Genomic DNA, 22395 nt, shown 5'->3' with positions numbered 1-22395 from the left:
GAATGATGCATCATATACTACACAAATAATGTGTATTTCGAACTTTATTATAAACGTTTCAAGTAACATTTCACGTTGTAGAAAGTGTTTTCGGTTTTGTTTTATTGTATTTTTGTGTTTTTCATAATATTCATGGAATTATTTTCGATCTATTACCGGTTCTATTGTTTGCCCACCACAAATTTGACCCCAGCCGATCAAACGCCAGTGCTTCTCAATACGACGAGACAACGCGATCTTCTCTTCGATTTCCGTACACACGGGATTGGTTAAGCTGATTTTAGCCAAATCGGCACGAGTGGCTATTACACGACCTCCGGTACTCAGAGATCCGATATTTACCAACAGTACTTCGTTCCTTGATAATTTAGGTACCTAAACGTTTCACCATATTATTTCATAGTTCTCATGTAATAAAGAAATACACTAGTTTATACGATGTACGATGATCTTACCCTCGCAGCCTTCTTATCACCTTCTGTCCGGACCCCTAACAATCGTTTGAGTAGATAGTACGATATTTCCAGTTCAATAAATATTTTTGGCAGAGCCCCTACAGCTCCCAAAATCTGACCGACTAGACGATCCGCTCGGCACAATGTTGGTTCAATTTTTGTTCCAACACCTTAAAATGTAATACACAAACCTTACTGAGTCCTTCGCCTTCATTAAGTACATAGATGTGTCATTAATATATTCAAAGATAAAAAAAATTACATTTAGCTTTAAATCTAAATTTCATACTATGAATGTATTATGGCTTACCAATCAAGCCACCTGGAACAGCAAATTGAAGTTCATTTTGTTCAGCGAACAATGATACTATTCGTGAAAATATGGGTCGACAAGTCAGTTTTCCATCGCTATCTTTTGATACTAATCCAGGTCGTACTTCAATTTCCATGCCCACCTACGACGCAACGAACGTTTTAAATTACATACAGAAAATGTAATGCAAAGATAAAATTAATAACTATCGTACTTTTAATACTCCTCTTAAAATACTTCCCCCAGCTACACCTCCTTTCAAATCATCTACCTCACAACCAGGTTTATTTACGTCGAATGATCGAATTACAATTAATCTCGGTTCCGAAGTAAAGTCTCTTAAAGGTACTGGAATCTTCTTTGTGATGTACTCACACAAGACTTCAATGTTGTATTTTAATTGCGCTGATATTGGTATTACAGGTGCTCCTTCAGCTACTGTACCTAAAGAAGAAAAACGAACTCTTTATTATATCTCTGAAAGCAATAGAATAACAATTCATAAATTATGATAATCAAAATACCTTGCACAAATTTCAAAATTTGTTCATGCTGCTCCTTTGCTTGAGCTTCTTTGACCAAATCTATCTTATTTTGCAGGATTATAATGTGTTTCAGTTTCATAATTTCAATTGCAGCTAAATGTTCAGATGTTTGAGGCTGAGGACACGATTCGTTTCCAGCTACAAATAAATGTTTTCATTAAAATCTTTCAAAGTTATCAATATTAAATGAGATTGATCATAAGTAAAATGTTATTTTGCAAAAACTGTGTACCAATTAGTAGTAAAGCTGCATCCATTACAGCTGCACCGTTCAACATAGTTGCCATAAGAATGTCGTGACCTGGACAATCTACAAAGGACACATGACGTACAAGTTCAAATCGTCCAGTACAGACAGGACGCAAACAGGGAAATGTATCATCTTTGCTTGATCCTCCAGATATATAGCATCCTGGTCTTGGACATTTTTCATTGTTGCATTTGTAAATCTTGGCATTCGCATAGCCTGAAATGAATCAAATTAAACAAATTTATTGTATTACTTTAACTGAACACTTGGTTCCTTATCTCACATTAACAAGAATTTCTTTTGGTCGAGAATTAAAAAAAGGAATACTATACTAAACAAATTTGACCTCAATATTTAGTTTCAGGAACTCAACTGAAACACTGCTTTGTAAAGGAAATAATTTAAATAAAAAACAACGAGATCAATCATTAATTAAAAAATTTAATAGTGATAATATTTTACATTTCTTTGTAAATACCTTATAGATGCTTAAAGCGTATAATAAAGTTTTCCTATAAATTTCTTATAAATATACAAAATGTTCATCTTACAATCGCTTAAATTGTATAATAACACACAATAATCATCTAATTTTAATTAATTACAAGTAGATTAGTAAAATTTCAGATTATAATTTGAATAAAGCTTATTTTATTAAATAAGAATTTTATATACATACACATATTACCATTTCGTAATGAGAATATTTATATTACGAGTATAACTTGTTGAAACTTCTTAATGTACATGGCAATACCACTAGGTTGTACTTTGTCATTTCATTTGATTCACTATTTACCTCCTATGTCTTACAAACATAATTTATTTTATAACTAAATGAATCAAGACAGTTAAACAAATCTACTTTGGATAGAACAACATAACTTCACAGACATATCAATAATAAACTAAAGGTATTCTATAAATTTTTCTATGAAATGTACAGCATACATAAAAACACAAATTCTTGATAAAAAAAAAATTAGGAATTCACAATTTATAATTTTTTAATTAAGTGTAGAGTGACTCACATAATCAATCAAATGTTTTAAGAGACATTATAGTTTGAGCAAATATTTAAAAAAAAATAATATACAAATTCTGATGTGTGTAAATGCACATTATACTGGTAATAAAAGTAAGAAAAATGTTTCTCAGATAAAACAATTTCATAGACCTGTTAGACAAAAATTAAATTAATTATGTGTCTCACTGCAAGCACAACTAATTTTTATGGTACTCTGATAGCAACATACAATTTGGTTAATAAAAATAAACATTTCCATATTAAATAGTCATTATATAATAATATTTTTGTATGCAAAACATCAATCTCCTTTATTTGAACATTATTATAATGCATAGGATAGGCTTAAGCAACTTGTCTGTGCCAGATACAAGCATCTGTCGTTGCCCTTGGGTAACGTTCACGGTAGAGAGTGTGGATAATATGTTCTTCCTCACTATAAGATCATTGCCCGAAGAGGCGTGGTTTTCAAGTCAATGTCTAGCTACGCCCGGTGACATGAAGAAATGCCCGTATGGACAATGAAGTGCCCAGCCCTGTTATAGAGAGTCATACTTAATTTAAGCTCATTTAATGTAAAAGTAGATGACTTTTAATTAAAGTGAGTAAACATCTGATGGTGTCAAGAACATTTAGTTTTACACTAAACTCATCAGAAACATTCAGAAACACAACAGCACAATCATTCCTCTTTCACGTCATAATTGCTTCTATAAATATTCGTGCTCATGTAGAATCCATATCAAATTATACACATTAAATATCGTACCTTCTAAATACCTCTGACCAGCTTATCCGAAGCTTTATTCTCATCGAAAGAGACTTGAAGATATAAAAGTTATAAGATATGCACATAAGTATGTTTTATTCTCTAGATAAATCTTTCAATAGAAATTTGAAAACAGTTTCTAAAGTTTACTTACTGCTTAATCAATCTTTTTTAAATGAGATGTCATATTTAAGTTTCAGTTCTCCTTCTGTCCTGTTCAGATTATGAAACGTTAGTTATGTTGGCACTTGAAGGACTATTTTATACGATTGAGAATAATCGTTTTACAAATGAGTAGATTATCTAATCTTACAACGTTTGCAATTCTTAAACAAGATAGTTTGGATCATTGAAACTGAAATTAATGTGTATACAGTTTTATGTAATACTAATGCTGTGTAATAAATTTAAAAAAGAAAATATCAAAACAGATATTGTCTACAATTTCGAGCACCGCATTTGCATAAAGTTTTACTGTACGACGAGTCTGACATTGGCGTTTCCGGTCGTATTTCAAATTTGTCTTGAGATTCGGTAATGCCTGTATTTACATTGTCTTTCACCAATATATCTTCCTTTAAAGTTTCGCTATTTCCAGATATCTGGCATGTATAATCAAAAGTGATCTCTTCGTTCTTCTTAATGTCTCTGGTCGCGAACAAGGCAAGTTTCGGGAGATTCGGATCAAGACAATCGATCCAAACAGCATAGACTGCCAAGTTTGGGTCACAAGAATGGTTAATAAAATGCGAAATATTACCATACACTGCAGCATCAACAGTATAAGGACATTGTCCTTCAGTTTCATTATAATCTAGATCGAATAGATATGTTCTACCAGCAGCATCATATTCTTTGCCACGTTTCTCAGCTTCTTCACTTGTGATCACCTCACCCACATACTGTGTCACAAAAGACCCTTTTTTAATTGACTCTAATGTTTTCACACCCCAGCCTCTTCCGTTAGCAGTCCTAAATATACAAAGTTTCATCTCTGTTCCGCGTTGTACTACACGATTAATACAGCTCATATCACATGTACATCTCTTGTTGCATTCATATATTGGTGTACCAGGTTGAACTCGTATTTTACACGTGATAGTATAAGGGCAGTATCCGCCATATTGTCCAAAACAACATTCTGTTTTGGAATTACAAGTTCTGCATTCACAACCAATGGGTGGATCATCGGGTATTATCACTCCAGCACCAGGTAAATAATCATCTATGTAATAAAAGTTTTGTGGTGCTTTTTCTAAATCTACTTTATTTTCCACCCTTATCAATGGTTTACCTTTAGTAACAACATTCATCTCTTTTTCCCAAAGTAGTAATGATTTCAACTGTTCTCTTCTTAAATCAGAAATCAACATACACAGAATACCATCTCTTACAAACTCGTATCTTGTATTTTTAATGTATTTCTGTCTTAAAAAATTTGACATACTAGTAAATAATGTATCTTCATTAACTGATATAGATGTTATTGTTTTTCCCTTATATGCAAGTTCTTTTAGAAATTTTTCAATGTCCTGTTTGGTTGGGTAGAAGTTTGCTTTCTTTTGAAATGTAGTGAGCAATTTTAATCTATTTCTTTTAAACTCCTCTAACATATCTGAACAATTAATTAAATTTGACTCTGGCTCCCAAGTATTATATTCATTGCCCCAGTTCTTCCATTTAATTAAATATAATAACTGATCACCTTGTTGTTTTTTTCCAAGAATCTGTTCTACTTCCCATAAATCATTTTCTGAAGATGGTAAATTTATTTTATGTTTTTTGTCATGTTTTACATCTTTTAATACGATCTTCAATTCCTTTAACTTAAAATTGTCTATATTGTACTTTAGTTGTAACTTCTCAAAGTAGCTACCACTTTTTACATTAAAATTAGTATTATCACTACTATTCAACTTATTCAGTCTGGTTCTTTCCGTACTAGTTTCCTTTTTATTCTCAGAATACTGTGTGCTTCTGATACTGTTTCTACTTGTGACTTGTGTGTTATCTTCACAACTGAAAGATGCATTATTATTGCTCAAATATGTATCTACAGTCTTATCTGAACTAGCGTCTTCTAAAGAATTAAAATTTTGTTCATATTTTGCTTGTTTCATAGATGGTTGAGTGTTCCCTGGAGAGGCTGGTCTTTTTCCACATGTGTAGAACATTTTGTTCGTGTCGATAAGAGTATCTTCTATATCCCCACTGGTATCCTCCTCTGCATGAGTGTCTGTAATGCCAAACATTTAAAGGATGTCATTCTCTCCAGTCATATATTTCTGTTTCATTTAACTTGTACAATTGTGCTTCCCCGTTTTCTTAGCATTAGCGTATCACTTTGCATTCCAAAATATTTTGCAAATCCTCTTCGTTCTTCTCTTTTGTGCAAAGTGCCAGTGTAAAAAACTATTCCTTATCAAATTATATTAGTTATTTACATTTTATCGCATAACATTCACAAAGATATATAAATGCGAACTGACTAAAGCACACCTTAATAATAACTTCTATCAGACTTGTTTCTCAATTTTCATCTTGCATTCAATAAATCTTTGAAATATAACATATATAATAAGTAAACCATGTAACATATGTACTTTTTTTTAATATTTCAAAAGTATCTTGCACTTTTTATTTACATGAAGTTTACTTTATTAAATATACCATAGATTTTCTTTATTATATATTACTTTCAAGGATTTTGTTTTCAAGAAATAAAATGCAGATAATTTTAATATAAAAAATGTGTTTTATTGTTTTTTAATATATGCGTAATACAAATATGTGATATGTTGTACATTATATATTAGTTACATAAAATTATTCCAATAAATTCAAAATATATGCATGTAAAAGATATTCATTATTACATGTAAAAATTTAATAGCATATATATAACTATACTTACCTTTGTTCAAATTTTATAATTAAAAAAAAATTATACTTACATACACAACTATTATTTATGCACTTCTCATGTTAATATATACAATTGCAAAACTTCTAGTATTTGTAAAGATATTTATTAAGGTATGCTTTAATCAACAATCCATATAAAACGTTGAATTATTACATTTCACTATGTGCCAACCGTTAATTATAACAAATGAACACATATATCTTGAATTTATTGAACAATAAATTTAAAAACAATATCACTACTTTAATCACTTATCCGTACAAATCGAAAATTAATCTTATTCAATTTTAAAAAAAAAGAGGGAAAAACTACTTTTGACATACGTTAATCAATACACTTCAATGTTGGGTAAAAAAAATTAGTATTCAATGTACCATTTCGAATACTTGAATGTTGTTTAAATATTTAAAATGAAGGATATTATATGCCAAAAAGTGTCGAGAAAAATAACAAAATTATATTGTTGTTCTCACCTTAAATTAAGAAAAATAAAATACAAGTTTAAAACGGTTATACGGCGTAACCGTTAACTAGAATTCTGTAAGAACTAGAAATATAAAACAATCTTCATTGCGCGCGATCCGGAAATACACCCTTTTATAAGATGGCGCTAATACAAGCGACATTAGCGCCATCTTTACGACAAGTATAAGAACTGATGAACTGCATATGCATCTCATTAAGACTCACATATGTATACTTATGTGACACAGCAGACAAGAGAATTGCGGGAAGGTTGTGAGACACTGGTAAGATAAGCTTCTATTGTGCAGCACTGATATTGTGTAATATACATATGACTCGAACAAAAAATTTAATCCAGCATAAGATTAGTTTTTCCTAATCTTATAAAATGTACACCTCATTCGCGTTGTTCGCAAGAAAAGCCCTGAAAGGAATGCAGGTCGCGTTGGTCAACTTTCATCTGTTCTCATATCGTTTTCGATACTACTTTGCTATTCGTCAACATGGTTACACATAACCAATCAAAAGCATAAACAAAATCCCTAGCGAGAGCCCCCCCTTGCCCCTGTGCCGTCCCGAGACTATTCACGTGAACAACGCGGTGTCCCTTACGTATGAACTATGAAATCATTTCTAAACATATAAGAAAGCAAGAACTGGAAACTAACAGTGGCATCGACCGAAGCCTCTAATTTATTATTATTCTGTAGTTTTATCTGTTTATAAATCAGATTGTAAATTAACTTTAAACTATAAAAAGGCTTTTCAAAATTTCATTCACAGTAAAAGAATGCAATGAATTAATATTTCAATAGTCATGGTAAGTAACGTTTCTTAAATATAATTTGGTTGTACATATAATCAAAATATTAATGTAGAAAATAAAATTTGATATTGATATTACATGCAAAGTACATATTGCTCAATTCATTAAATATAACAACGTGAATTTCTCAAATTACTCACCAAGTTTAATAGTAATGTTCCTTTCTAATTCATTTTTAAAACGAACAGTCTGTACTCCTGATATAGCTTTTACAATTGTGGATTTTCCATGGGCTACGTGACCAATGGTACCTATGCAAGAGTTTCATTATGTTTTGTAATTTATATTGTGTGCATTTATGTAATTGTAAATTACTTGTCAAGTAATCTTTGAACACAAAATGTTGTATAGTTACCGATATTGATTGTAGCTTGTCTACTGATGACCTCCGGTGATAATGCAGTTAATTTACTTACATCCTGAACAATAAAAATTTTATGAATCTCAATAGTATATCCACAGAAAATATATAGAACCACAATTAAAGAAACATACATTAATGATATTTATAAAAATCACTGTCTGCTTTTAATCAATTTCTTCATTGAACCATAACATATTAGAAAATGAAACGAATGCTTGTGTTCAAATTATAACAATGACAAATATTTTATTCACATCGGATAAATACTGAAAAGTTTTATTAATTTGATTTTATCACACTATACAACTACACTTATATATAAATTAAATGTATGTAAAATAAACATAATAAAAAATTCCTTTGTTATGTGCCAGCTATTGTTTTTGCGGAAGAATGTTATAAAAATAACAAAATGAACTCGAACGGTAAAATGTTAAAAAGAAATATGTAAAAGGTTATAAATATAATGGAACAACTCTGAACCAACTCCAGATGTCATTAATAATTGTCACAGGATAAATAGTAACGTGCTAAATAAGTTCTCCACGAAGTGGACGCTATTTGAACGCGATATTACTTCCTTTCGCACATAGCAATTAAAATTTTCATTCAAATTATCGCGAGCGAAAAGTATTACAGTATGCCAGCAACGGCCAGTATTGAGGTTATGGAAAGTATAATGAAAGCTTGTCAGATTACAAATGCACATCGGCTTCGACATTACTCACTAGCTTCGACAGATCTTGTTTATAAAGATTCGGTTGACCAGTAGTCACTCCTAATCGTTCTTCACCACCCATAATCACTAAGTCAATATTCGCGATATGCAAACCACGCGAGGAACACTTCAAAAAAGGCAATAGCTCATTTAAAGTCGAGAACACCGACGACTCCTATACTGAAAAGAAGCTAAAAAACTGTGAGCAGCGCCACGTGGAAACATTACGAATTACTGTATCCTCGCGGTATAAGCTCGGTAACTAGGCATCAATAAATAGAGCTCTTAAGTCTTACACTACTTACTTACACCGATACTTGCCTACTTTGAATAAGGATACTCATGTATTTAGAGGGAATAATAAACGATGGTAAAAATGAATAACCTGTAACATACATGCGCCATTATTCCGGAAACATACGTAAATGGTAATACAAAATGGGTAACTAACATTCTTATATGACGAAGACGACAGTAAATGAAGATTTACTTGGTCAACAACAACGATATAACAGGAAAAACTCTCCAGTGCTACTTATAAGCTGTATTAGAAGTTCTTATTGCCATCAGTGAACTTCTACAGTTTGTTTCACATTGCAAACCGAATGGGAGCGTATAAGGTAGGTGCAACGAGTTTATATCGTGTGACTGGAACATTATTTCTCACTCTCGTTATTAACATGGGGAAAGATTAAAACGATAGAGAGAATAACTGTACATTTCTAATATAGAAAATAATATGAGTCCCCATCACAAGAGTATTGGACTGTTTATTTATAAATAAACGAGAAAATTGTTTTTTTTTCAAGAAATTTATGAATTATTTCCTTAAAGTCATGTCGCCATTTTAAACCATATACAGAAACTTCATATATTAACAATTTGTTATAATCGTTAATACACAGATCAAAAATTGAATGTAAATTTGTGTAAATTTTTGTTAAAAATTTGTTGTGAAAGTTCTTTTACAATGGGTAAATCGCAATTCAGTGAATAATTCATTTGAAAGCGCAAACCTTGGCGCCATTTGTAAGAAGTTGAAAAGTGTGATCTTAATTTAAATAAATATTTTATTTGTAAATATTGCTCGTACATTCCGTAATAATATACATTTTATTAATGTAGAAATTCAGATATGCAAAATAAAAGTGTTATTATTAACATCTGTTTTCCGTTTAATGAAACGGCGCAGTTGGTTATTAAAGAGCACTTAATTTAACAACAACAGAGTATTTTAAATGGTAATTATACAAACAATAATATCCGTCGAATAGACAATTTATCATGAAAACTATGAAAGTAAGAATATAATCTGCAAACGTTCAATAATAACTGTTTCCGAAATGTAACAAAATTATATGAAATACAATGTAACTTACGGTCGTGCAAACATGTTACGTGTTCGCAGAATAAATTTTTAACGTAATTTGAATTGAAAATGAGAGAAATCTGATCGTTGGACTTTATTTTTCGTGTTTTCTTTTCAGCGAAATATCCATTTATGACAGACCGTTGTTAAACCGATGAAATTAGTATAACCGCTCTACGTTTAACATGGATGAATACGTAGATTTGTTACTTGCAAGACGAAAAGATTGTGATATTTTATGGGCTTCTCGATCTATGGATCCACTATTACCACATAAACTTTCTTTAGAATCTAAATATTCCAGACATCAAATGATCGAGGCAGTATTAAACGATGAAAAAGTTAAATTAGCGATTACAACTTTGGCTGCAGTACAGCATGAGAGCATAAATAAAGTTGTAAAAGATGCTCGTGTAATGATTAATGAAATGGCCAGTAAAGCATGCCTAGCTACCGTTCGCTGGTTAGGTAAGATGAAGATCTACTAAAAGAAATGGTAACATTTATGAATGAAATTATTAATGTTTGTATTAAATTTTAGGTATCATTATTACAAAAGTTCTTAAAAGAATTTTCTTAAGTATTTACATAAATGAGTCTACATTATTGAGACTACAAAAGGAAATGCAAATTTCTCAAGTTCAATATGTTTATGTCCCTTCTCACAGAAGTTATTTAGATTTCATATTATTATCATATGTTTTGTTTTCTTATGATATGGCTCTTCCAAATATTGCAAGTGGTATGGACTTTTATCAGATGCATGTAATAGGAGAACTGTTAAGAAAAACAGGAGCTTTTTATATGCGACGTAGCTTTTCTAATGATTTATTATACAAACGAGTATTTCAGTCATATGTAATGTCTCTAGTAGAGCACAGTGATAGAGCAATAGAATTTTTTATTGAAGGTACTCGCAGTAGAAGTTTGAAAAGTATAATACCAAAATTTGGTATGTAGAAATGAATGATTTTAATATAATTTTATCATAAATATCAGCTATCAAGAACATAATTTATAATTGACATTTTCAGGTCTTTTGTCAACCATTTTAGAAAGTTTACTAGAAGGTGGAGTACCTGACATTCATTTTATACCTATAAGTATCAGTTATGAACGACCACCAGAAGAACTGTTATTTGCATATGAACTTTTGGGTGTCCCAAAACCAAAAGAATCTACAGTTGGCCTTCTTCAGTCTTTATCCATTTTACAGAAACCATCTGCTTATGGGTCTGTTTTCTTTAATATTGGTGAGCCTATTTCTGCTTGCAACTTCTTAAACATGGAAGACCGTAAAGCAAGAGTGTTATCACCTTACGTAAAACTGCCATCAACTGTTCTTGAAAAATTGGCATACTGTGTAATTGATTCACATAAAAAGAATACTGTTCTTATGCCTTTTAATTTAATTGCTTTGCTGTTCAATGAAAGGAGCCAAGTGAATCTTGATAATCCATATACATTAGATAGTTTAGTTAATGATTATGTTTGGTGTAAAAACCTTTTACAAACATTTAATGCAACTGTACATTCAACAAAGTAAGTACTTTTAAAAAAGCAAAAGAATTTTTTTAAGATACAGTCATTATTAAAGAATGTTTTATGTAGGTCATACGATTTAAATGATATGAGACAAGAAATATTAAATGCTCTGAAAACTCAGGAAGAATTACTCACACTTGATCCATTAGAAATTTTAAGATTGAAACAAAGACACAGAGGAACAAAGCTACAAATTAATACACGCATTAAAGGCCATACTCTTTCAGAGAAAATAATGCAAATAGCAGTACCAGTTATCAACATGTCAATTTATTTAAACCCAACTCTTTCTTTTCTAATAAAACCTGCTATGGTGACATTAGCAATAGGAAAAGAAGGAGTTGAATACGGTAATGTTAATATTAATACCTTATTTATTATCCTTTATATTCATGAGTAATGGTATATAAAATATAATGTATCTTTATTGTTTTACATTCAGGTTGTGGTTTTGAACGATATGCATTACTCAAAACAATACTAAGCACAGAATTTGCAATGCCCCTAATAGATGATGAGTCTCTGATAAAGTTAGAATGGGAAGAAACATTAAATGTTCTGTTGAGACTTAATTATATAAGTATCCAGGATGACAAATATACTGAAGGACAGAACTCACAAGTATTTTCTCTTTTGTATAATGTACTACTACCATTTATAGATGCCATATATGTCACATATCTTGTCTTGTTTGAGGTAAAGTTAAAAATATATTTTCATGGTATTATAAAATTGTTGTATGTTCGTGGGAAAACATTGCTTTTTTTTAATTATAGTGGGATGAATCAACCGATATAACAATACAAGCTGTTTCAACTGAAGCTCAAAAACGGATAGAACAAGCATTTTTTAATGGAAATGAATGGGGGAAACATCCTTATTCATTATGCCTTGATTTATTTTCTACATCGATAAATAATCTCCTAGTGCAAGGCATTTTAGTGCCAGCCGAAAGACGGTGTACATACCAAATTGATAAAATTCGATTGGCATTACTTCTTGAAAAATTGCAAAATCTTTCGTTGAAACGACCGCCAATTTCATATCGTGATATTGTATTGTTATCTTTTACACCGCCAGCTATGCCGGCCAAGCTATAAACATAAGTAAAACTTCTCTAAAACCTTCACTACAGTAAGTTGAACTGGTTAAACCAAGGATTTATTTAACTCTTAAAATTTTGTAATGCAATTCGCATCACAGCCATTAATCTAGTCGATACGTGATCATCTTTTAAAATTATTAATTCCTTTTATAAATTTTTCATAGTAAATTATTTAATATATTACAATTGCGAGTCGATTAAAAATTAGAGGTGTATTTGTCCACGATATTGAGTATTTTAACTGTCTCTTCGTCAAATGCGTTTATGGATTTTCTCCTTCTACCGAGGAGTAGAGTTGTTCCAGTGGGGTTCGGTGTTGGATTATTCATGTTTCTAAATAAAAGCTAAAAAAGATAATTACATGAGAAGACAAGTATATGATTATTTGCAATATCGTAATGAATTGTATACAGTTAAGTTAATAATACCATAACTAATCGAACAAGGTATACTGCAAACGTGAGAAATGAGATAGCCATCAGTGCACCTTCTAAAGATGGAAATCCTGTGGCATTATCGTGAGAATCATAACTGTGATCATAATGATCTGTGCCTCTTTTTTTTCTACCGGGTATTAGAGTCTGCGTGAGTCGAGATTCTTAAACAATAATTATAAGTAAGTATCTGTTCCATGGATTTCTATATTTCTTATATAAATCATTCATTACCTATCTCAGTTATTAATGTTCGTTCAAATGTTTTTAAGAACAAACGTTTCCCCTCGCTAGATGTAGATTGCTGTCTTAAAGTTTGATGAACATTTTTTAGTATATTCAATGGCAAGTATTTTAAAATATCCATATCATTTGAATTTATCGATTCATTGTAATATTCATTGTTTGTCTCCTTCTCCTGAAAAGGAAAGCTCATTAGTAATGTTACTGATAGAACTAGTGCTACCTTACATTTGTTATTGAAAAGTCTGTTTCCTCTTCTTGTTTTTCAGTGCTGGTTAGGAAAGAATCTTCTTCATTGGTATACTCATGAATCGTAGTGTCGCTATCAGAATTCTTAAGCTCGTGCACCACGAATCTTCCACTTCCGTTCACCGAAATTTCTTCGCTTGAGTCTTCGCGAGGATCATTATTATACATGAAAGGAAATTGATTTTCCGCAGGGTTTTGGGAAAATGGAAATGGTTTATGGAAATGGTCCAGTTTCGAGGGGGGTATTCTATGTGTAAAAGGTGTAAGATTTTTAATAAAGTATTTATATGGATTTTTTCATCTATTCTAATATAATTCTTCACACATACCTGTATATCTTCTTTTCATCGGAAAACTGTGGCATATCAATCCATTCTGCCAAACTGATGTTCCATAAGAATATGCTCAGTATACTTGATATTAACATTTTTAAGTTGAATAAAAAAATTTATTATTGTTCCGTCTTTACTGAAATGACGTAAATAATATTTTCACACAATAAAAACGGGAAATATCAGTTTATTTGTTGTGCAAATGTCGCGTTCTAGAAAATGCACGGATATCGTGTATTTGAATTATTACAGTGACTAACTGAGAACGTTCTCGGATACGTAGTGTGACACTCAGCAGGATGTTATTATTTCAAGCAGAAGTTCTGTTAGAATTAACGAGGACAAGACGAACAATGATATATTCTCTATAATGATGTCAATCGACGGATTTCCTTAAAACGTTGTGAAAGTTTTACATAATCTTTTTAAAATTTATAACGCTAAGTATCATTCATAATTTATTTATTCACATTATTATAAGTACAATAATGATTTAACATTTTAACATTTTTATGAAAATTTGTTAATTTCACTTAAAATCTATAATCTGTTATAATTTATTACTGCATTTCATTTAAGTACTTTTTATCTGGTAATTGTATAATTGCAAGTGATGTAAATAAATGGAACGCATTATTAGCTCTTATGGAACAGAATGCACGTGTAAACATTTTTAAACATTCTTGGAACAATAAAAATTTTTTTAAAATATATATGCAACAAATATCTAAGTAGTTAAATGACACATTAGACTCATCTTTTACAACAAATAGTGGGAAAACATAACATGAACCATATATCAAATTGTTACTGATATTACATTTGCATATATAAAACATTCTATGCATAATAATACCAATCTAAATTGCAGAAATTCTCCTACACATAATAAACATATAATTCTTGAAAAATGTTGCACTCATATCTATACTTATTATACCAAAATTATGCAAAAACTGTGTTCCATAAAATATTTTGCTATCATAAAAATAAGCATTACAATAAACGCAGTATACGCATCACATAGGTAAAAAAATTATTGTACAATGATTTTTTAATAACATAGGCCGTGTCATGCATGTACATACACTCTACATTACATTAATCAAATATATATGTACTCCAAAAAATACCTTGTAATAAAAAATGTAAATAAATTATATGTGAGATTCAGTAAATTAACCGGTGCACTTGTAAAATAATTTTACGTTAAAAAATGTTATCTTTCAAAAATAATCACCTTGTTAAAAAATATTTATTTACGATCGAATAAACGCATTATTTTTATTAAAATGCCAAATATCGCTATCCAAGAGCAACTCAGTCTTTGTAAGATCATTCATTACGTAGTTTCAAACTACATTTGTTTACATTTGAATTTTAAATTAGAGGTAAATTGTTTTCTCTTTCTCAAATATGAATTTTTTACTTCCTTACTAAGAATATACTTGATCCTATACCTATTCTCCATTATCTTTAGTAGTTAGAAATATTGCAAAACACTGCTTTAATAAAAAATATTAAAAACTATTATGTTAGTATTATAATTAATTTGTTATTAACTCCTTCAAGATGATTATGATAAACTAGTTGTACACTATGTGTTCTTGTTTTTGAATCTTAAATTTTCATATATGGAAAATATATCATCAAATTATAATGTACGTATATCTACCACATTTAATGTGTTTCATAAATAATGGAAGCAAATACAATAAAGGAATGCATATATTATAAAAATAAAATATATAAACCCATCTGATTTTCTTTAATATCTTCTAAGTTCACTGCGGAATGTTTTTAATTTACTTCTAATAAAGTGATAAAAAAAAAAGTCATTAAAAATATACAGAAACTGTTCAGTAGTAAAATGGAACAATAAATACATTCAGAACACTCAACTCATTTCTACTGTATGCCAATGAGCGAATAATTTTAACAGATTTTTGATTGCTACTTCCTAATACAAAATTTATCACATTAGCGATTATGTCCACAATACTATATAGGACATCCTTAAGGATATTTCCAAGAAATGTCCAATTATTTGAAGTGTACTTACATTACAATTAATTTCTTTCTTTATAATCAGTACAGGCGAATGTTTGTAGTTGGAAGCATTAGGAAACAATATTCATGTTATGATCTTATTATAATACTTTGCAAGGACAGACTACCAAATGTCTATGACTTCATTAGTAAATTGCTATGTTTTCAAAAATCAGATGAGAGATATAGACATTGAAGCTTCTAATTTTTAAGTTTAGACACTTTTAAGAGAAAATGCGGAGTAAAAATCTTTTTTCTTTATATTCTTGTCTAATTCTACAAATTTGAAAAGAAGCTTCTACATGTATATAATCTAATCCCATCATTAATTTCAAAGACATGCCAAATATTTAACCAGATCGTTTCATTAATGTGACTACTCAAAATATCTCTACAATTTACAGAACAAATTTTCCTTAAAACAATGGTATAACTTAATTAGGTAATCTTGAAATCTGAGGAAGTTTGATTTCAATAAATGTTTCGATATTTATAATAGTACAACTTTTTTTTCATTTCTATTTTACTGAAAACAATAAAAGTATTTTCAGTGATCACATTAACTTGGTCATTCTGATCATAGTACACAATGCGTAATGCGTATTATTTGTAGTTCTTTGTATGTAATATATTATTATATTTATATAAATCTACTAGCAGTACTTCCAAGCAACATTTGTGCAATTATGAACTATACTACAGTTTCAACTCTATATTAAATCAGAAAATATGTTAGATGTCATTCATGATACAAAATTAGTATTTATAAGTTACTTGTAAAATATTATGCATTTAGAAGAATATTAAAGTGATATAAAAACGCAAAATAATTATTTATCTAAGAAAACGAAAATTATGTAATTGTTATAACATATTACACAATTATACCATGTATACCATTCTTTAAAACATTTGTTGTTATACAATCTGATAACTACAATAAAATCTCACAATATTGAAGCATATTTAGATCTGTTATTTAACTTTCACTGAAGTTTTAGAGTTTGTATGCACATTACTGTTGCATTTCACTACAATATCTTGTTCAGTGTCTTATCTTACATATTGCAGTCTGATCAAAATGTCATTAAGTAAGATTCTTATTTCCTACGCAAATATCTTGAAAGATACGTTCATCATTGATGCGTTGGTTTACTATCAGTATTCTAACATTTAAAATAAGAGATAAAATTGTACTCCCTTCTACGAACTTATCCAAGTCAGGCACGAATAAAACGCTGTAAAGTGGCTCGAGCTTTTCGAGCCCAACCTTTGTGTAATGACAAATTATTTGGCAATGTTTTTATGTTTAATGTAGGCGAACAATTCTGTCATGTGCGTTGATTACTGTACGCCAGCCACCGAGCATCATCACTTTCATGAGTTAAATAACGATAACCCACTTTTGCCTCTAATTCTCGTAAATCACACCACGTTTGATAATCCTGAAAAAAATAGAAAAACTTACAGTTGGTTGTTCCTAGTGTTGTGAGGTAATTTCAACGTTTGCATACGATACATATGATATTTCTTTAAGATTTTTTAAATGCTCACTTGTAGCCATGTATGCTGTAAACTTTTGTCTACAGTGTATCGTTTCCTTTGTTTTACTTGTAATAAATTATTTATTAAATCAATTGCTGAAAAAAAGTAAATTATATTTAAACAGCATTTATCATTAAAAGACAAATCATAAATTGTCAAATTCTATACCATCCGACGAAATCTCTTTCCATGGATCAGGAGGATACATGAAAGCAGCATTTTGAATTTGTTCATTAATATCTTCCTCTTCGTTAAATGGGAATGTACCGCTTAAAGATACATAAATAATTACACCAACACTCCACATATCTAGAGATCGATTGTATCCTTTGTTCCTTAAAACTTCTGGGGCTAAATATGCAGGAGTACCAACAACGCTTCTTCTGAAACTTTTCTCTCCTATGATTCTTGCAAAACCGAAGTCGCACAGTTTTACTTGGGTAAATTCATTGTCACTGCTTAACAACACGTTTTCTGGCTTTAAATCACAATGCACTATATTCTTACTATGTAAATGTTTCAGCGCTATCAGTATCTGTGTAATTAAGAATTTAGTGACTCTCTCACTGAGGCGGCCGCGTTCCGAGCTCAGTATCATTTCTAACATATCTCCTTTCAATTTCTCCATTACTACAAATATACGTTCTGTAGTTTCAAACATCCGTTCTAAATTAACAACACCGCTATGAGAAAGATTTTGTAGAATAGCAACTTCATTTTTAAGCTGTGCTTCTTGTTTTGTAGGAAAACGTAGCTTATCGATAACTTTTATGGCAACTGCTCGACCGCTCTTACGATGAACACCACCATATACAGTACCAAACTGACCAGAACCCAATACCTCATCTGGAAAGATCTCATACAACTGAGACATGTCTGTGACATTTTCTTCTGGTTCTGTAGACTGTTCTTGACCTAAAATAGTAATAAATTTATTATCAAATTTCTCATAAAAACATGTACATGTGTACAGTAATAAGAGCGAAAATACCCACTACTCGATACAGTTGTTACAGGCATAAGAGCCTGTCTAATAATAGTTTCCCATGATCTAGCTACGTGTACTCCAATTCCACTTTCTGGAGGAGGAGGAACTTGGCTACAATTATCTCCAAACGAAGAATCTTCCCCAACATAATACTCAACATTGGCAGTTTTAAACTCAAAACAATGCATTGTGCCTAAAACATAATCAGAATATCATTAAATAAAAATATAACTAATGTTTATTTTATGACTTTAATAGAATAAGAACTTTAATTGAATACATACTTGAACGAGACGTTTTTGCAGTTTCAATCGATATTATTTCAACTAATGGAATTTCTTTATAATATTTGGAACTACTTTCACTGTGAAATAATGTTATAGCTTTTGTGTCAAGACGCCAGTAATGTTTTTTTCTCTAAAAAATAATTGAATGTACTTTTAAATTTGATTTTAATATAATCGTTTTTACGTGTGTGTGTGTATTAATTTTTTACCATTGGGTCAAGGTTTGTAAAATGCACCATCCAACCTTCTTTCAGAACTTTTGACCCACGTCGTTTTCTGTGCTTTATACTTTGCACTATACGCATTAAAGGAATGTTATTGCTTGGTGTGGAACTGCAACTAGTAAAATAAATTTCACATATAATAAAAAATTAATGTTGTACTACACTCGCATACCTAACTATTGAAAGACCTAACTTACCTCGATGGTCTCGACTTTTGAAATTCATCATAAATAGTATCATCATTGCTTGGAACTTGATCCTATAACATTAATTCAAATGAATACAATTTGCTAAGGATTTTAGTAAATTAATATTTTATAGGGCTCATTATTAAACATAAAAATAGCATTACTATATATGATACTTCATGATATTATAAATAAATTTTACAGTGTAATCTTCAGAAGATTTTGTTTCATCTCCTGCAAATGAAGAATGTTGAGGGGGTGATGGAGATTCAGCATCACTATCACCGTCGCCTTCTTCATTCCTTCCATCGCATTTACCTTCTGGTTCACTGCCAACTCCACTATCAGGATACTCATTACCTGTATAACAATTTACATTAGAACAGTACTCATTTATGTTGTCTACTTAGGTCTGCCGAAAGTTCTATCTTCGTAATTAGAAGCTATTTTCTGTTTAAGAATATTAAGAATTATTTTCATTGGTAAAGGTAACAACTAACATAAAATAATACTCGAACAGATGCATCACTTGGGAATTACACACAAATATTTATAATGTGTACTGCATGAGCTGATTAAGAATTTGACATATTAATCAACAATTGATATCAACTATTTTGAAGCTGTTTAATTACAGAGAATATATGTGATATAATATCTTAAAGAAAAACATACATTAAATTTAAAAAACTGTGCTAATTAATAGAAAATTTTGCTTGCATTAGAAAGTGTAAGAGCTTTATATTTGGTGAGACTAAGGAAACTTATTTTGCTTAAAATTCAACAAGTAGTGATAACAATAAGTGGAGAAACGATTATAGATTCTAGCAAACAGAAGGTATGAAATTTTACACCATGATAACGTAAGGATATATGCGTTTTTAAAGGTATAAGAAAGAATCAGGAATAAAAATGGAAAGGATCGCAATTACTCTTTATATTCTTCAGACTGCACCTTCGAATTATCACCTACTCAGAATTATCTAGGATTTCTTAATAAAAGAATAATTTTATTATCTATAGTCGGCTTGATTCGTGTAACTTATAGACAAATTCATATTATTTAAACAAACCGCAATCTTCCAAAAATAATATTGAAAGTTTTCTTAGAAAATGGGAAGAAGTCACAAATTATATTTTGATATAAATATTACAAAATATATTTATGACGTTTTTGACACTGAGTTTCGAATCGAGAACAAACAGAACTTTCCGGGAAACCTAATGAATAATGAAGCAAATAAATAGAACCTGTATTGTCTCGTGGATTTTCTCCGGTACAGTCTTTAGGTATTTTATCAATACACTTTTTATGTGCATTATACTGACAATCTTTGCATTGGAGGCCTTGTTTAAATAAACCTCTTAGCAATTTTTTACAGTGTCCGCATACAGTTGGCCTAGTGTATGTATGCACCACAAATGTATGCGGAATTTTTATACGTGTTGCAAGTTCTCGTTCGACCCATACTGGTCTTCCTCCAAGTGAGGGAGAGCGGGATTGTTTTGGAGCCATTATACTTGGTATTGTCTGAATACAGGAGATGATTACAATATACAAAATATAATATTATAATAATACAGAAAACTAAATAGGTTGTATGTTAGGTGTTACAAAAAATCCTACCAAAGTACTACTATTTTGGCTCACATTCGGCATATTATTTGTACTATGATTATCATCACTGATGCTGGTCAAACTACTGGTAGATCCTTGACTCGGAGATCTGGGTACATTTAGCATTGCTGAACTGCGACGTCTTTGATTGACATCTTGTGAGCAATTATTAGGTATTTTAATAACGCATCTTTTATGATAATTCATTCCACAACCTGCACAATAAAAAACATTGAACTTAATACATCAATCATGAGATATATTGTTATTATATTTTAGAGTTTATTTACCTTCACATTTCAAACCTTGTCGAACAAGACCAAATAACATTTCTCCACAAAAATCACAAAATGTTGGAACCTTATATGAGTGAACACTTAAAGCATGAGAACGAATGGGAACTTCCTCGTTTGGCACTTGTGCTGAGACAAAAAATGAACTAATTATTTGCTAAATAAATATTTTTACTTTTATTTCATTTATTTGTATTTTGAAGCAATTATATGTTTCTGTTTTAGAACATTAAAACATACAAAGCACTTTTCCTAAGTTATTTTCAAAATTTGTCTTCTAAAATAGATTCTGTGATTTATAATACTATTGTAAAAAAATGATTGTTGTAAAAAGATAATTGTTATTAATAAAAAAATAATATGTACCAGTCAAAACAATCTCTACCAAAGTTTCATCAACAACTTCTGTTGTATTTGTGATCAGTTGTAATATATTGGTAGAATTATAATCATGCTTAAATAAAAGCAATCGTTCAAACAAGTGATTCAAACCATGCTCAGGACATTTAGTGTTTATAAAATCGCAGGCAAATTCTTTAAGAGCCCTAAGAGTTAACGTGCTGCCATCAACAGTGACAGTGTCACGAGTCAAACCAAATTGAAATAAAAATGTTATTTCTGGTCCCTCCATGTTATATGTATTATTATCTGCAATCTGTAAACACATTGATAAGTCAATATTCCTTGAATAAGCTCGGCTAGATACACAATAAATTTATATATAAATTAATTAAAATGCTATACTTAAATATTTCTTTAAAATAACGATAAAAAAAAGTTTTATTTTCTCCTCAAAATATAAAAATATTATTTTTTTCAGAAATTATATTGCTAGAAAAAAAGGTTCTTTTTGGCCAAAATAATTACAATTGTTATGCAAAATAAATGATTACCGAAACCAATTTGCAATTAATTAATGTATCTAAAAGAAATACTAATAAATAAGTAAACCAATATTACTCAATCAATCGCGAATATTTCCACGAATTTTAAATTACAGTCGAACCATATGAATTTCCTACAAAGGAATGAAAAGGAAAAAAAACAGTAGACTATCTACTGCAACTGAAATAATACTTATTTCTTTTAAATAATAATTGTATTACGTACATTGAAGTAAATTGACAGAAGACGCTGTTTGTCTATGTAGCCGCTCTCTTATCAATCAAATTAATATCGATAGAACATAATTAATGTGACAACAGATCCCACAAGTGTCACCGATGAGCGTCAAATCCATTCCTGACACACATTCGTCGATGACATTT

General features: G+C 30.3%; 4 protein-coding genes across 15 annotated transcripts; 1 reads left to right on the top strand and 3 right to left on the bottom strand.

Moving 5' to 3' along the window:
- Nucleotides 1–26: 26 nt before the first annotated feature.
- Su(var)3-9 (suppressor of variegation 3-9) lies at nt 27–8849 on the bottom strand. 7 transcript variants are annotated; one of them, XM_031971108.2, is made up of 9 exons: nt 8669–8833; nt 7932–7995; nt 7717–7827; nt 1546–1779; nt 1293–1451; nt 983–1212; nt 766–910; nt 456–625; nt 27–375 (listed from the first exon to the last, which is right to left on the bottom strand). In XM_031971108.2, the coding sequence occupies exons 1-9, from the start codon at nt 8738–8740 to the stop codon at nt 139–141; spliced, it is 1422 nt and encodes a 473-aa protein (XP_031826968.1). In that variant the 5' UTR covers nt 8741–8833; the 3' UTR covers nt 27–138. The 7 variants fall into 7 exon arrangements, 3 of the variants coding, with proteins under 3 accessions (XP_031826968.1, XP_031826966.1, XP_031826967.1); XR_012998533.1 differs by lacking the exons at nt 27–375; nt 456–625; nt 766–910; ... (1 more) ...; nt 1293–1451; nt 1546–1779 and adding exons at nt 2192–3126; nt 3360–3412; nt 3514–5595; XR_012998532.1 differs by lacking the exons at nt 27–375; nt 456–625; nt 766–910; ... (1 more) ...; nt 1293–1451; nt 1546–1779 and adding exons at nt 2192–3126; nt 3360–5595.
- Nucleotides 8850–8887: 38 nt separating this feature from the next.
- Dhap-at (dihydroxyacetone phosphate acyltransferase) lies at nt 8888–13907 on the top strand. 6 transcript variants are annotated; one of them, XR_004234493.2, is made up of 9 exons: nt 9638–9899; nt 10146–10495; nt 10569–10979; nt 11062–11569; nt 11639–11922; nt 12015–12268; nt 12349–12706; nt 13124–13293; nt 13624–13907. XR_004234493.2 is itself a non-coding variant. In XM_031971105.2 (8 exons), exons 2-7 carry the CDS (start codon nt 10213–10215, stop codon nt 12670–12672), a joined length of 2064 nt encoding a protein of 687 aa, XP_031826965.1. In that variant the 5' UTR covers nt 9638–9899; nt 10146–10212; the 3' UTR covers nt 12673–12706; nt 13624–13907. The 6 variants fall into 6 exon arrangements, 1 of the variants encoding a protein (XP_031826965.1); XR_004234491.2 differs by having other exon boundaries at nt 12842–13293; XR_004234495.2 differs by lacking the exon at nt 9638–9899 and adding an exon at nt 8888–9278 and having other exon boundaries at nt 12349–13293.
- LOC116424561 (uncharacterized) lies at nt 12875–15480 on the bottom strand. Its single transcript, XM_031971122.2, has 5 exons — nt 13933–15480; nt 13583–13850; nt 13346–13529; nt 13106–13275; nt 12875–13021 (listed from the first exon to the last, which is right to left on the bottom strand). The coding sequence occupies exons 1-5, from the start codon at nt 14028–14030 to the stop codon at nt 12875–12877; spliced, it is 867 nt and encodes a 288-aa protein (XP_031826982.1). The 5' UTR covers nt 14031–15480.
- A 165-nt stretch (nt 15481–15645) lies between these two features.
- Nucleotides 15646–22388, bottom strand: PKD (serine/threonine-protein kinase D3). The gene is made up of 13 exons (XM_031971098.2): nt 22238–22388; nt 21494–21782; nt 21125–21256; nt 20844–21049; nt 20468–20747; nt 19419–19576; nt 19226–19287; nt 19014–19143; nt 18802–18934; nt 18525–18710; nt 17698–18444; nt 17539–17624; nt 15646–17429 (listed from the first exon to the last, which is right to left on the bottom strand). The coding sequence occupies exons 2-13, from the start codon at nt 21756–21758 to the stop codon at nt 17316–17318; spliced, it is 2499 nt and encodes an 832-aa protein (XP_031826958.1). The 5' UTR covers nt 21759–21782; nt 22238–22388; the 3' UTR covers nt 15646–17315.
- Between the last annotated feature and the right edge of the window lie 7 nt (nt 22389–22395).

Source organism: Nomia melanderi, chromosome 5, assembly GCF_051020985.1.
Source record: "Nomia melanderi isolate GNS246 chromosome 5, iyNomMela1, whole genome shotgun sequence".
NCBI lineage: Eukaryota > Metazoa > Arthropoda > Insecta > Hymenoptera > Halictidae > Nomia > Nomia melanderi.
Note: the sequence above shows the minus strand (reverse complement) of the source record. Positions and strands in the feature narration are given on the sequence as shown.